Source organism: Trichechus manatus, unplaced genomic scaffold (assembly GCF_000243295.1).
Source record: "Trichechus manatus latirostris isolate Lorelei unplaced genomic scaffold, TriManLat1.0 scaffold00007, whole genome shotgun sequence".
Classification (NCBI taxonomy): domain Eukaryota; kingdom Metazoa; phylum Chordata; class Mammalia; order Sirenia; family Trichechidae; genus Trichechus; species Trichechus manatus.
In genome coordinates this window covers 18504975-18519235 of record NW_004443943.1, presented here as the reverse complement: position 1 = coordinate 18519235, position 14261 = coordinate 18504975, and the positions used below count along the sequence as shown (strand labels likewise).

Genomic DNA, 14261 nt, shown 5'->3' with positions numbered 1-14261 from the left:
AGTTATCTAGTCTCTCTTCTGGTGCTTGTGCATTGTTACTTATGGTTCATATTGTGTTTATGCCATGTATTAGGGCTCCTAGCGTTGTCCCTATTTTTTCTTCCGTGATATTTATCGTTTTTGATTTTATATTTAAGTCTTTGATCCATTTTTAATTAGTTTTTGGACATGGTGTGAGGTATGGGTCTTGTTTCAGTTTTTTGTGTATAGATATCCAGTTATGCCAGCACCGTTTATTAAAGAGACTGTCTTTTCCCCAGTTAATGGACTTTGGGCATTTGTCAAATATTAGCTGCTCATAGGCGGATGGGCTTATATCTGGATTCTCAACTCTGTTCCATTGGTCTATGTATCTGTTGTTGTACCAGTACCAGGCTGTTTTGACTACCGTGACAGTATAATAGGTCCTAAAATCAGGTAGTGTAAGGCCTCCCACTTTGTTCTTCTTCTTGAGTAATGCTTTATTTTTCAGGGCCTCTTAGCTTTCCATATGAAGTTGGTGACTTGTTTCTCCATCTCATTAAAAAATGCTGGTGGAATTTGGATTGGGATTGCATTGTATCTGTAGATTGCTTTGGGTAGAATTCACTATGTTGAGTCTACCTATCCATGAGCGAGGTATATTTTTCCACTTATGAAGGTCTCTTTTAGTTTCTTGCAGTAGTGTCTTGTAGTTTTGTCTGTATAGATCTTTTACATCTCTGGTTAGATTTATTCCTAAGTATTTTATCTTCTTGGGGGCTATTGTAAATGGTATTGATTTGGTGATTTCCTCTTCAAGGTTCTGTTTGTTGGTGTAAAGGAATCCAATTGATTTTTGTATGTTTATCTTGTATCCTGAAACTTTGCTGAAATCTTCTGTTAGTTCCAGTAGTTTTCGTGTGGATTCTTTGGGGTTTTCTGTGTATAAGATCATATCATTTGCAAATAGAGATACTTTGACTTCTTCCCTACCTATTTGGATGCGCTTTATTTCTTTTTCTAGCCTAATTCTCTGGCTAGGACCTCCAGCACAATGCTAAGTAAGAGTGGTGATAGAGGGCATCCTTGTCTGGTTCCTGTTCTCAAGGGGAATGCTTTCAGACTATCTCCATTTAGGATGATGCTGGCTGTTGGTTTTGTATAAAAGCCCCTAATTATATTGAGGAATTTCCCTTCTATTCCTATTTTATTGAGAGTTTTTATCATGAATGCGTGTTGGACTTTGTCGAATGCCTTTTCTGCATCGATTGATAAGATCACGTGGTTCTTGTCTTTTGTTTTATGTATGTGATGGATTACAGGGATTGTTTTTCTAATGTTGAACCATCCTTGCATACCTGGTATAAATCCCACTTGGTCATGGTGAATTTTTTTTTGATATGTTGCTGAATTCTATTAGCTAAAATTTTGTTGAGGATTTTTGTGTCAATGTTCATGAGGGATATCGGTCTGTAATTTTCTTTTTTTTGTGGTGTCTTTACCTGGTTTTGGTATCAGTGTTAAGCTGGCTTCACAGAATGAGTTTGGGAGTATTCTATCCTTTTCTATGCTCTGAAATACCTTTAGTAGAAGTGGTGTTAAGAGATTTCTTAACACAAGGGGAATCTAGAAAAAGGAGAAAACCGTAAAGTATATAAACAGTGTTTTTTTTCATTTTCAGTATTTTTTTCCTGCTGTATTTGGGAATTGGAGACCATCTGAAATTACTTCAAACACTTCAAATGTAGTTAAATAAAAAAGCCATCACAGAAATGATAGTTGGACTATTACAGGAAATTGGTGAATAATGGACAAGCCTCACTATACCATTCTGATCATTCCTTATTATTATGTTCATTTTGTCTTCAGTTGGACTGTTTGGACAATGGAAAACTTTCTCTGTGGTAAGCAGAATGTAATGGCCCCCAAAGATGTCCATGTCCTAATACCTGGAACCTGTGAATATGTTACCTCATGTGGCAAATGGGACTTCGCAGATATGATTAAGTTAAGGATCTTGAGATGGGGAGAGTATTCTGGTTTATTATTTATTATTCTGGTTGGCTTGATATAATCACAAGGGTCCTTAAAAGTGAGAGAGGTGACAGTAGAGTCAGAGAGAGACTTGAAGATGCTACAAGGCTGGCTTGGAAGATGGAGGAAGGGGCCAAGGAATGCAGGCAGCCTCTAGGAGCTGAAAAGACAAGGAAACAATTCTCCACTAGAGCTTCCAGAAGGAATGCAGCCCTTCTGACACCTTGATTTTAGCCCAATGTGACCCATTTTGGATGTCTGTCCTCCAGAACTATATAATAATAAATCTGTGTTGTTTTAAGCCACTAAGTTTGTAGTAATTTGTATAGACGCCATAGGAAACTAACACACCTTTAGTCATTCATCTTGTGTGCTGCAATGTCATTTGGCCCTCCTTTGCAGAAATAGGATCCCAACACAAATGCTGTGTCTGGAACTATGACACATCTATGGTTCCAGATGAGCAGGAACGAACCTGGTACACACTATCACATGGCTGAGGGGACTTGTGAAAGTCTTTTTAGGTTATCAAAATAAAAAACAAAATGACAGTGAGAGTCCATTGACCTCCAAGAAATGCGCATGGACCCCGAAGCTCCACAGACCCAAGGTGAAAAATGCCGCCAGAGAGGTAGATGGACTTGATAGTCTTGCCTCCTCCTAATGGCTGAAATCCTGGGGGCTCTGTGAGGTTACTTCCCAAGGTCAAGAGCGGGCCAGGACCCAGGCAGGGCTAAGATGGTCTCTTCCTCCCAGTTCTGTGATGGTTCCCTTGGTCCTTAAAGGGAACTGTGTGAGGCTTGGCACAGGGCCAACTAGTCCCTTCTGTGGCACATCACCTCTCTACCAGCTTTTGGGTCTAGGCACCATTGAGGTCGAGGTGGGAGGAGGAGGATGAATGGGCCCAGATTTGCCCATCTTTGCAGCTCTCCAGGAACTAACCCAGGCAGCCTCTCCAGGTGTGTTTGGTTTGAATTTCTCAATGCCCCCTGTGAAAGGTCAAAGGGATAGGGGCTGGTAGCGGCCTTGGCTGTGATGTGCACAGAGAACTTCCCAACTTTTCCTTTGATCACTGGAACTTCACAGTCAAAAGAGAAAAGTAGGTCACTTGGTACATTTCTAGGTCTCCAGATTTCTCTCTTGGACTGGGAAAGTAATCAGAGGCCCTTGGCACCTTTGAGATCAAGGCTGATGGGTCCATGCATAAACAAGGGCAGTTTCATAACTCAAAGGCCATGTTTTGAGTCCCCCTTTTACTTAATAGATCACTCTGAGCACTGGTGAGCTGGGCTCTGATTGTGGCTGTTCATATACCCAACAAAGCACAATTCAGCAATAAAAACTGGAAACAGAGCCACATTGATCAGGTGCCTACTGTCTAGGCACTTTACAGGTATTCTTGTTAAGTTTAGCTTCATTGTGACGATCATGTCTGCTCCCCTAGGGTTCCAGCAGATGGAATAAACATGTGGCCAATGGAGATCAAAGTACCTGCTATAGCATTTAACTCCCAAGTGTGAGGCTCCTCTGTAAAATTAGCTTGGAGAACATGGTTGAGATCCTACCTTCCTCTGAATTTGTATGTGGAGGAGACTGCTGGTTTCCATGGAACCTCTGCTTTCTCCTCTTCTTAGGCACACAGCTTTAGTCCCTGGGTTAAGCAAATGGTTAAGCACTGGGCTACTAATGGGTAGGCTGGTGGTTCACACCCACCCAGAGGTGCCTCAGAAGCCAGGCCTGGCGATCTGCTTCTGAAAAGTCACTGTCTTGAAAACTCCAAGGAGGGCAGCTCTATTCTGAAACACATGGGGTTGCCATGAGTCAGAATCAACTCAATGTAGTTTAGGCACACAGCTAGACCACTTTTTTCAGCCTCCCTCACAGGTAGGATTGCAAATGTGTGGTAGATGTGCAGTGTGTCTCCAGAGCTCCCTCCCAGGAAGGTCTTGCTGCCCAGCTGTAGAAGTGTTGTCAGCAGATGGCCTCCTGCTGTCAGTCCCTTCAGGGAGTTGGCCTGAACATCCTTCAAGAACTGTTGAGTTACAAATGAACTTCTACTGTACAAACCCACTGCTACTTCAGCTTAGTCTATCCTAACTAATCCACTTGACCTTGATACCAACAGGATCCTCACTTACCTCTGTAATGGCTCACCTCTATAATGTAAATGGAGAAGCTAGAGAATGGCAGGTCTTCCTCAAGGGTGGGCCATTGCCCCAGAGCGACTAGAAGCTCAAGCAGACCACAGATTCCAGAGAACTAAAGAGAAGAACTAGGCCTGGGGCAGCTTTTCTGTGCAGAGACCCATACTCCAGGGAAACATGGCCCAATGCTACCAGGCTTTCATCAATCAAAAAGTGTCTCTCAGTTTTATGTCTCAATTATACTGTTTTTAATGTTTTCCAATTTAATTATTTATTGATGCTTTTGTCTTTACTTCTTTCTCCTTGTTGTTCTTGGTTATCCTGCCCAGCCAACTGAATTTTTGTTTGTTGAGTTCATTAATTTTCTCTTTTGGTAACAAAAATATTTAGAGCTATAAATACTGCTTCGCCCATATCCGAGGCAGTCAGGTACACAGTGTTTTCCCTGTCGTGGCTTTCTAAGTGGTCCATTATTACAGACTTAATTTATTCCTTATGCAAACTGTTTTTTTGTGTATGTGTGTGCTTTAGACAAAGGTTAACAGAGCAAATTAGTTTCTTGTTACACAATTAATACACATATTGTTTTGTGACATTAGTTGCCAGCCCCATGACATGTCAACACTCTCCGTTTCTCGACCTTGGGTTCCCTATCACCAGCTTTCCTGTCCCCTCCTGCCTTCTTGTCCCTGCCCTGGAGCTGGTGTGCCCATTTAGTCTCATTTTGCTTTATGGGCCTGTCTAATCTTTGGCTGAAGGGTGAATCTCAGGAGTGACTCCATTACTGAGCTTAAAGGGTGTCCAGGGGCCATACTCTCAGGTTTCTCCAGTTTCTGTCAGACCAGTAAGTCTGGTCCTTTTTTTTTTTGTGAGTTAGAATTTTGTTCTACATTTATCTCCAGCTCTGTCCGGGACCCTCTATAGTGATCCCTGTCAGAGAAGTCGGTGGTGGTAGCTGGGAACCATCTAGTTGTGAGGAGGCTGTTATTCTGTACTATATTTTAAAATTCCAAGTATATTCATCATTTTTTTTTCTAGAAGAAGAAAAGGGAAGCCAAGGGAAAGAAGTAAGGAAATAATGTAAAGTCACACAGCCAGGATGTGTCCCATTTAGGACTGGAACCCAGATTGACTGACTCATGGTCCAATCAGGGAGAAAACAGTACATCCACTTCAGAGGAATAGTTCAAGATTGGGAGTTTCTGGAAAGCCTCACTAGTTGGGGGCAGGTGGTGGGAGGGGCACGTGAAATGGAAAATCACCATGTTTGGAGTCGGACAGACCTAAGTTCAAATTCTGGCTTGGCTCCTTGACAACTGTGAGTTGGGCAAGGTCCTCTTTGAGATTCAATTTTCTTATATGTAACTTGAGGAAAATAACATCAATTTTATATGGTTGTTATGAGGATTAAGTGAAATGTGAAATGCTGTGCATAAAAGGAAATGTGAAATGGTGTACCATAGATAACCAATAAATCTTCTTCGACACCTTCAATTAATATTCCGTAGACTCTCAGGGAATTGGATAGGGGAGTTTAAGAAAAAGCTTGTTTTCCTATTACCAAGTGTTCATCACAGAAAAATGGAAAACACAGACAAAAATTAAAATCATGCATCATCTGTGATAACTACTAACAGTGTGTATCTTTCAGAACACACACACCCCCTCAAAATTTGGATATCACAGACCTATTCTGTAACCTGCCTTTTTTTCCCTTCCCCAGTTAATGTACAATAGCCACCTTTGCTCGTGGTTTGTTTCATCTGATCAGTGGGTAACATGGTAATTGGAGGTGGGCAGGCCAAGGCTGTGTGCAGTCTGGAGTGGAAAGGTAGACCCAGACTGATGGGAACATAGTAGTAGGTGGGGGGTCAGAAGATGTTTTCCCCAAGTCTGATGTACCAAAGTCCTGACTTTCAGGGTGTACGCAGGTTTGTGTGAGTCAGAGCAACATGCTACAAATTAAAAGACGAGAGTACTTACCCATGCAGGTTTCTGGTTCACGCCACTGATCTGACGGATGTTTCATCTGCCCAATCAAGACAAATCAGGCAGGATTTTATCTGAAGTTTACTGACCTAGCACTGTGCCAGGTGAGGCACAGGAAATCTGTGCTCTCAAGCTGTGGATATGCATACATTTAATCACTCACAAGTTTGGAAATACTAAGTGCCACCTGAGAAATGAAGATAGGTGTTATGGGTGTGAAAAAGAGGGAGATACACCACCTGGCCAGCTTTTCTGTTGGAGGTAGGGCAGTGTTTCAGGGCCAAGTTTTCCCATGGAGAAAGAATTCTGATCTGGAGAGGTCACGGAGGCAGGACACCTGAGCTGGTCAGCACAGACAGGGAGGAATTGGTTGGAGAGGAGCAGGAAGAACACATCAGAAGGTAATAATAGGCTAAGCAGAGATGGCACTGAGCAGGGTGTGTTCAGGAGACAATAAAGGAGCTATCCATTTGGAATCTGATACTGGGGAATAGAAATAAATTATGTGAAATAAAAGTGGAACTTATGCTAGTTTTGGAGTTGGAAGGTGGTCAGATAAGCACCAGATATATATTAGATGCTTGATAGGGAGACACATGGTAAAAACAGAATTTTATAAAGATTAACTACTAGGGGAATCAGGACAAATGAGAGAAGAATAAGTCTACAGTCAGGGAGGCCAATTAGCTATGAAGGGTTGAGTATCTAAACCAAGAAGGAGGCTGTAGAAATGGAGCAGAAGGGTCACATCTAAGAGACAATGTAAAGATGAAGCTTGATGACATGGAGGTCAAAGAGAAGAAAAAGTTGAAGATAAGACTAATGTATACAAGCCAAGGAAATCAGGAGAATAAGATTGCCAGTGAGAGGGACAGGTAAGAAAGACATATTGAAGGACTCATGTGTACAGATGGTCTATATGCAATTGGAAATACAGTACGACTGTGCTCCCTGAGAAACTGCTGAAAATAATTCTGTACTTATTGTAATGTGTGTTGTGTGTGTGTATACACAGAAAAATCAGGTTGGGTGGCAGGAAAACCTAGTTGCTTAACTCAGTGGTGACTAACGCTCTATTGTATGTATTCCCATGGGTCAGAGTCATACTGTCTAAATGGCATGAAAACATTTATATAATTGTCCTAAAAATCTGGAGAAAATTTCCTGCTATGATACACCTTTTAATGTTTCATAAGGGAAGTATTTAGCATTATATCTGCTTCTTACATTTGTAAACAAGAGTAAGCAAACCCAGTATGGAGCTAAAGATCAGTCTCTAGCTGAAATATAATCGGCACTCAATAAACCAGTATTGAATGAACAAATTAATAAACATTGGTACAAATAATCTACAGAGAACAATGTACAGTCACATGCCACATAACGTCATTTGGGCAATGTCCGACCACATATATGTCTGTGGCCCCGTAAGGGTATAAGAGAGTTCAGAAATCCCAACTGGAGAATGGGATGTAGTAGATTTAGGCATGTCACACTCGATAATCACAACAATCCTCAAAAACAAAGAAAAAATTCTCCAAGCTGTTAAAGGATCAGCTCCACTGAAAGCTACAAGGCTAACGAAAATGCGAGAGGGACCTACATAAGATATGGAGAGATTGCTAATGAAATGGATTGAGGACCAAACACAAAAGCAAATTCCTCTCAGCGCATTGACAGTCTTGGCTACGGCAAGAAGCTTGCTCAAGATGCTTAAAGGAAAAGCATGACCAGACTATGATATCAAGTTTAGTGCCAGCTCTCGGTGGTTCAAGTGCTTCAAACAGTGTTTTTCGCTGCATAATGTGAAAGTGAGTGATGAATCTATGGTGCTGATGCGAAGGCAGCAGAACTTGTTGAAACCTTAGATAAACTAAGGGAGGTTATTTGCCCCAGCAAATTTTTAATATGGACAAAACCTCCTTATTCTGGAAGCAAATGCCTGAAAGGACCTTCATGCACACTATGGTGTTCGCATAACATCCAAATCACGTAACATCCTATTTCACAGAACGTATTGTGGATATTAAATGATGCATGACTGTATTTAGAAGTTTTATGTACTTGTAAAAGGCTAGCTGATGGAGTGAAAAAAAACAAAACAAAACAAAGGGACACACTTCTATAGGCTGAGCTGAAATGGAACAGGCCATCTACTACTACAACTTTTATAAACTTTGGACATGTATCTATAAAAAAAATCATAAAATATACATGTCCAAGCTTGAAAGAAAGGGAAATCATCAGATATAGAAATGAGGAAGAATAGCCAGAAGAAGGAAGCAGGAGCTAGTATTAGGGTGACCCATGAGGGTGATGAACCCTAATTGATTTTAATGTACACGAGTTGAAAAGACATGCCTTAGGTCTAGTCAAAGTGAGAAGCTGAAACTGACACCCTGCATAAAGCCTAGAGCTTTAAAGGGTTGCTGTCTGTGCAAAGAGGATAGGAAAACTCTACTCCTGAACCCTAAACTGCGGTCCAAATTTACACAGTGGTAAAGGACCACTAACCCTAGAAGTTAACCTGAAAACTAATGTGGGAAACATGTAGGATCTTGGTGGAGAACAAAATGAAACAAATCTGCTGGGGTACTTCTACTATTCAGGACACATAGAACTCTCAGAGGAAAAGACTAGCCCATCTGAAATTAAATAAAAAAATTCAAAGTTACAAAATTTCAAATCACTCTAGGAAACAAATCACTATGAGAGAGAGCCAATAGATGAACAAATGAGAAAATTTTAACTCAACGAACTGATGAGAGCCAAAGAATCTGAAACAATCTGAAAGAGAATACCAAACAATTATGCTGAAAATTATTAAAGAAATAAAACCATATGAACAAAAAACAGTATGGAAAAAAGAGCAGGTGGGTATAAAAAGGAACCAAAATAGTTACTGAAAATGAAAAATATAGCCACTGACCTTAAAAACTCAGTGAGCTAGTTAAACAACAGATTAGGTACGGAGAGAGATGGAATGGTTGAATGAGATGGTCCAACACATATGTTTTACAGGAGAGATTAAGGAGAACAAGGAAGGGCAATATTCAAAGAGGAAACGGCTAAAGAATTTTCCAGAATTGAGAAAAGTGACAAATAACATAGATTCACAAATCATAATGAATCCCAAACGGAATTAAAAGAAAACAGACCTAGACACATTATCTTTGATGCTCTCTGCAATGTCTTGACAAAAGAAATATCTTAAAAGTAGCCAGAGAGAAGAGAGTAGTTACCAAGGAATGACAGTTATACTGACAGCTAACTTCTTCATATTAACAATGAAATCTAAAGATAGTGGATTAATATATTCAAAGTGCTAAGAGAAAAATAACCATCAACTAGAAACGTATGCCTAATGAATCCATCTCTCATGAATAAAGGCAACAAAGTCATTTTCAGACAAATGAAGAAAGAATTTACTACCAACAAATCCTCATTAAAAGCACATTTTGTACTTCAGGAGGAAGAAAATCAATCAGAGAGGTAGGTGTGAAGGACCATAAAAGGGAATAGTACGCAAAGAAACTGTAAATATGTGGTTAAATCTTTAAGAAAAAAATCAACTATATAAAAGAATAATAATTATGTTTAATTTCTGAGGTTAAAAAAGAACTGAATAGAAGTAATATATAAGTCAGGAGAAGGGTAATCAAAGTTAAAGAATTCTAAGGCAAAAATTAAGATATAAAAATTATATCAGGAATCACAATAAATGGAATAAACTCCTGTAAAAAACAAAGATTGTCAGACTGGAAAGAATAATTTATCTGTAAGCTATTTGCAAAAGACAAACCTAAAACATAAGGACACAAATTGAAAGTAAAAGGACAGAAAAATATTATGAATCAAAAGAAAACAGGTATATCTTTAAGAAAAAAAATATTAGAGATAAAGAAGGTTCCCATACAAGGTTCGATTCATCAGTAGATACAAGAATTCTAAACTTATATCCATCTAAGAATATCTGACCGAACTTGAAGGAAAAAAATGACCAATCTACCATCACAGTGGGAGATTTTAACACACCTCTCAGTAACTGATGATCAATATTTAAGATTTATATAGATGCAAACGATTTGAACAATACATTAATAACCTTAATCAAATTAGTATGTATTTTACACTGCACCCAATAATTAGAGAATGCTTTCAACAAATTTCAAAGAATTGATGTGATCATACAGATATTGGATATATATCATTTTATATTGAAAATAATGCTAAAGAAGTTGGTTCTTCCTAGTGTCAACAATAGCACATTTTTTTTGGCTATATGCACTGGCCACTCCCCTAAGCACTAGGTTAAGAGGCAGTGTAATACAAAGAAGAGTCGGCATCTATAGGGTATTGTAAACATCGTTTCAGTGAACTGCCTAGTGTTCAAAAAATGAACTGAAGCCTGACTGACTATATAACTTTAATATTTGAAAAATTTGATCCAGAAATCCAAACTTAATACAGATTTGTACAAAAAAGAGGGACTGTTAAAAACTTCTGCTCATACAGACAAAAACATGATTAAGCAAAGATTGAAAAAGGACAAGACATTTGTAAATACTGATAAATACTGTGCAATGCTTTAATTTACTGTAGCAGATACAAAAATCAAGAATTCATTAACAGATTATAATTAAAAAGTAACTACACGAATTTTCTAGGCTATTTAAATTAATGAAATATAACAATAGAGGCTTTTTAAAAAAAAATGAGGTATTATTACACTGTAAACCAAAAACAGAGCATAAATAAATAAAGGCAATGTGCAATTTAGTGATACATGGTTATAAATTTCAACTTAATAAAAACAGACAACAAAAATTTTCCAGTTATTTATGGACTTCATCATTTAAAAATTTGGCTTGCTTGTGTACTTTATTTAAAAGTGACATAGCTATCAATATACAAGTAGTACATCATTAAACATGCAGACCAAGCCAACACAAATTTTCCATGAGTCATCTCTACCAAATAAAAACTTTGTTTACATTTTACCTAAAACACTTAAACTGGTTTCCTATACATAATTCTTTTGTGCTTATTAGTTAGTATTAACCTACATTAAACATCTTACTTTCTAGTTCAAGCAGTGTTAAGTGGGAAGCAGTTTTATTTGCCTATGGACTAAAAATAGCAAAACCAAACCACACTAATATGCCTTTCACTCTCAGGCTTGCCAAGATTTTTAAGAAGAAAAACCCTTTAAGTAGTGTACCCAAATGGAAAAGCAGAGTCACTTCGATCCCAAAGAGAAGAGTAAAAAGTAAGTAACTCCTTTTCCTCAAAGATTTGTGGGTTGGCTTCTGAACTGCAGGAGAACAAGCTGATGGCTCCTCCACCCTGGAAGGATTCTGCTGGTTGGGTGTAGGAAGCATAGCAACAAGAAAATAACCTAACTCAGAAAAAAATGTCGGGAAAATATTATTTGCATGTGAACCGTATGCTGGTACTAAATGCTGGCGTCATTATTATTGCAAATATAACTTCAGAGTTTTCTGAAGGGAAGCTGTCAAAGTATAATAGAGAAGTCATGAATTGGAAACATTTGTGACATGCTAATAACACTGCTTCATTTACTGTTAATTAAAAAAAAGTCATTTACTGTCAGACTTAAGATACAGTTTCTTTTCACATGCTACTTTACTAGAACACTCAAAGGGTACTATTGAATTTATTATGTTCAGAATCCAGTGAAAAACAAACATTTTGGCCAAAATGTTGAACTTCATTTTTACTAAGCTACATCATTTTGACACAAAAGTTATTATTGTATTCACTTTTGTCAAACATCTTGGCCTACCTTTTCCATAAATTAGTGTTTCAGTACAAGTGGTGATCAAAAATACTAGAAATAAGCTTTGTACATCAAAATATATATATGTATATATATAAAAACTGTTCTTTTGTGCTTATAATTGACTTAACTCATCAATGATTAGTTATATCTGATTTCTCTTCTAATAACCTGACCCACAGGAAGAAATGATCATTATATAAATATTACAGAGTACTCAAAGTAACTAGCTTACTGCCAATGTGCATGCAGACTAACAATATTTAAAAGAATATAACCTCGAATCCAATTAGTCTGAAAATAGTTACACTCTTGTACAATCATCTTTATTGATTTGTAAAAGCTGTATACACTTCTAAAACCCTGAATTTACTTTGTAAAAATAAATCTTTAGCAATAAATGGCACTATCAAAATCCCATGATCTCAGGCTATTATGTAGTTATTTACAAGCTTTTCAGCAATAGGTGAAAAGAATCTTAGAGGACCAAAGCCAGTATATCAAAAAACCCTGTAAATTGCATTTGCAATTATACTGTTGCTTACCTCTATATGAAAATATGGCTACATGCCTCATATTGATGATAATGTAGCTATCTGCTTTGCTACTGTGCGCTAGCAGCACACAATCTGCCGCTGGGTTCGACTATGCCATTCTCCACTGCACTCTGCTTTCCCAGTGGAACACCTGTGACAAACCACTTACAGGAATGATAAAGTGCTATAAAAAAGAGGGACTGGACCCACACTTATCTTTGCTATCTGGTCGTTTCCTCAGTCAAGCAATTTCTGTGTTTTTAGAAAATCATGCCTTCACTGAAATACTTCATATTTGATTTTAGAAAATCGGCATTTTAAAGTTAGTAAGCTTTGTCAAGGTGTTGGAGACAGAAACATGAAAAGGTTAAAGGCACAATAAGAGGGAAGTGAATGCTACATATAAAAAGTATTGTATTTCAAGTCTTTTAGGTTACTCAAGTCCAAAACCTTCTGAATTTGAAATTCCAATGATCAATTTCTGTTTCAGGTCTTTTTTGCTTTTGTAGGGGGGAAGGCAAAGTTGATTGAAGCAGGTGTGGGCCACAGGTAACCTAGGGAAAAAAAAAATTTTTTTAGTATGCTAAGTATTAAAACACCAAATGAGTGCTAAAAAAATTTAAAATACCAGGATACACATGTACAGATCTATTTTACTATGCTGAGCTCACTTCTTCATCCCTTCATTGAACAAATATTTATCGAGAACCTATCATGTATTGGGTACCATTCTGGACACTCGGGCTGTGTTTACAAACAAGACAGTCAATGTCACTGCTCTCATGAAACTTTTATTGTACTGGCTTTTTTTTTTTTTTGAGTGAGACAGATCTGGGTTTGAATGTTTGAATACTGCCTTTCTCACTTAATAGCTGTGAGACCTCGTTCCAGATGCTTAGGGTCTCGAAATCTCAATTTCCTCATCAATATGATAGGATAAACTATCCAACTGCATTGTTTAAAAGGTTAAATTAGCTATCTACATAAAACACCTAGCAGAATAGTAGATAATATAACTGTTACTATTATTTTCATCCTGACGGTCAAAAAATAATATAAAGAGTGTTTCTGGGGCACTTGATGCCCACACTTTTAAAGTTGCTGCCCTCAATGCACATACAACATTCACCCTTTGAATCCTTTTGATCAGCCCCCTACCCTTCTTCCTGATGACACTGTTATTTTCAATCAGGATTTTCTACCTTAGACCTTTTCCTTCAGTCTTTATGAACGCCACAGTATCAGAATAGCTGTCAAAGAAGTCAGTGAATAAAAATGAGGAATAAAGCAGAGAAAAGGAGAGCATTTAAAAAGGAGTAAGGCCTGCATGATTAGAAATTAAAACTTTGAGCCCCTTGTATTAAAAGACTTCTTAAAGTTATTAGAATCAGCATTTACTGAGTGCTTGGTCTATGACATGTGCTATGTGCATTTATATGCATTGTTTCACTTAATTTAAACCTGGAAACAACCTAAAACGTGATTATTTTAATTCTCATTTTACTGATAAGAAAAAAGAGACATATATATATACAGGTTAAATAATCTGTTCAAGGCCGTTGAGCTAATAAAGCAGTAGACGTGAGACTCAAACCTAGATCAGTCTGACTTCAAAACCAGTGCACTTGATGGGTAAAGATTTAACAGTTTTATTCAACAAAAATCTAGTGGCTCTACAATGGTGGGCCTTATAGGAGGAATGGAAATGCCCTTCTTAGAGTACTGTCCTTGCCTTTTGGGGCACACTGCTGCTGTGCCAGGCTAAAGTATCATGTATCTTTGATGGTAGACTATCTT

At 38.0% G+C, this 14261-nt stretch overlaps 1 protein-coding gene across 1 annotated transcript in view; it reads right to left on the bottom strand.

The window, feature by feature from the left end:
- Positions 1-10482: 10482 nt before the first annotated feature.
- Positions 10483-14261, bottom strand: part of HECTD2 (HECT domain E3 ubiquitin protein ligase 2) — a 92423-nt gene continuing 88644 nt past the window's right edge. Inside the window, exon 21 of the mRNA XM_004369923.2 lies at positions 10483-13018. Coding sequence (XP_004369980.1) covers positions 12898-13018 — 121 coding nt within the window. The 3' untranslated portion in view covers positions 10483-12897. The remainder of the gene's footprint in view (positions 13019-14261) is intronic.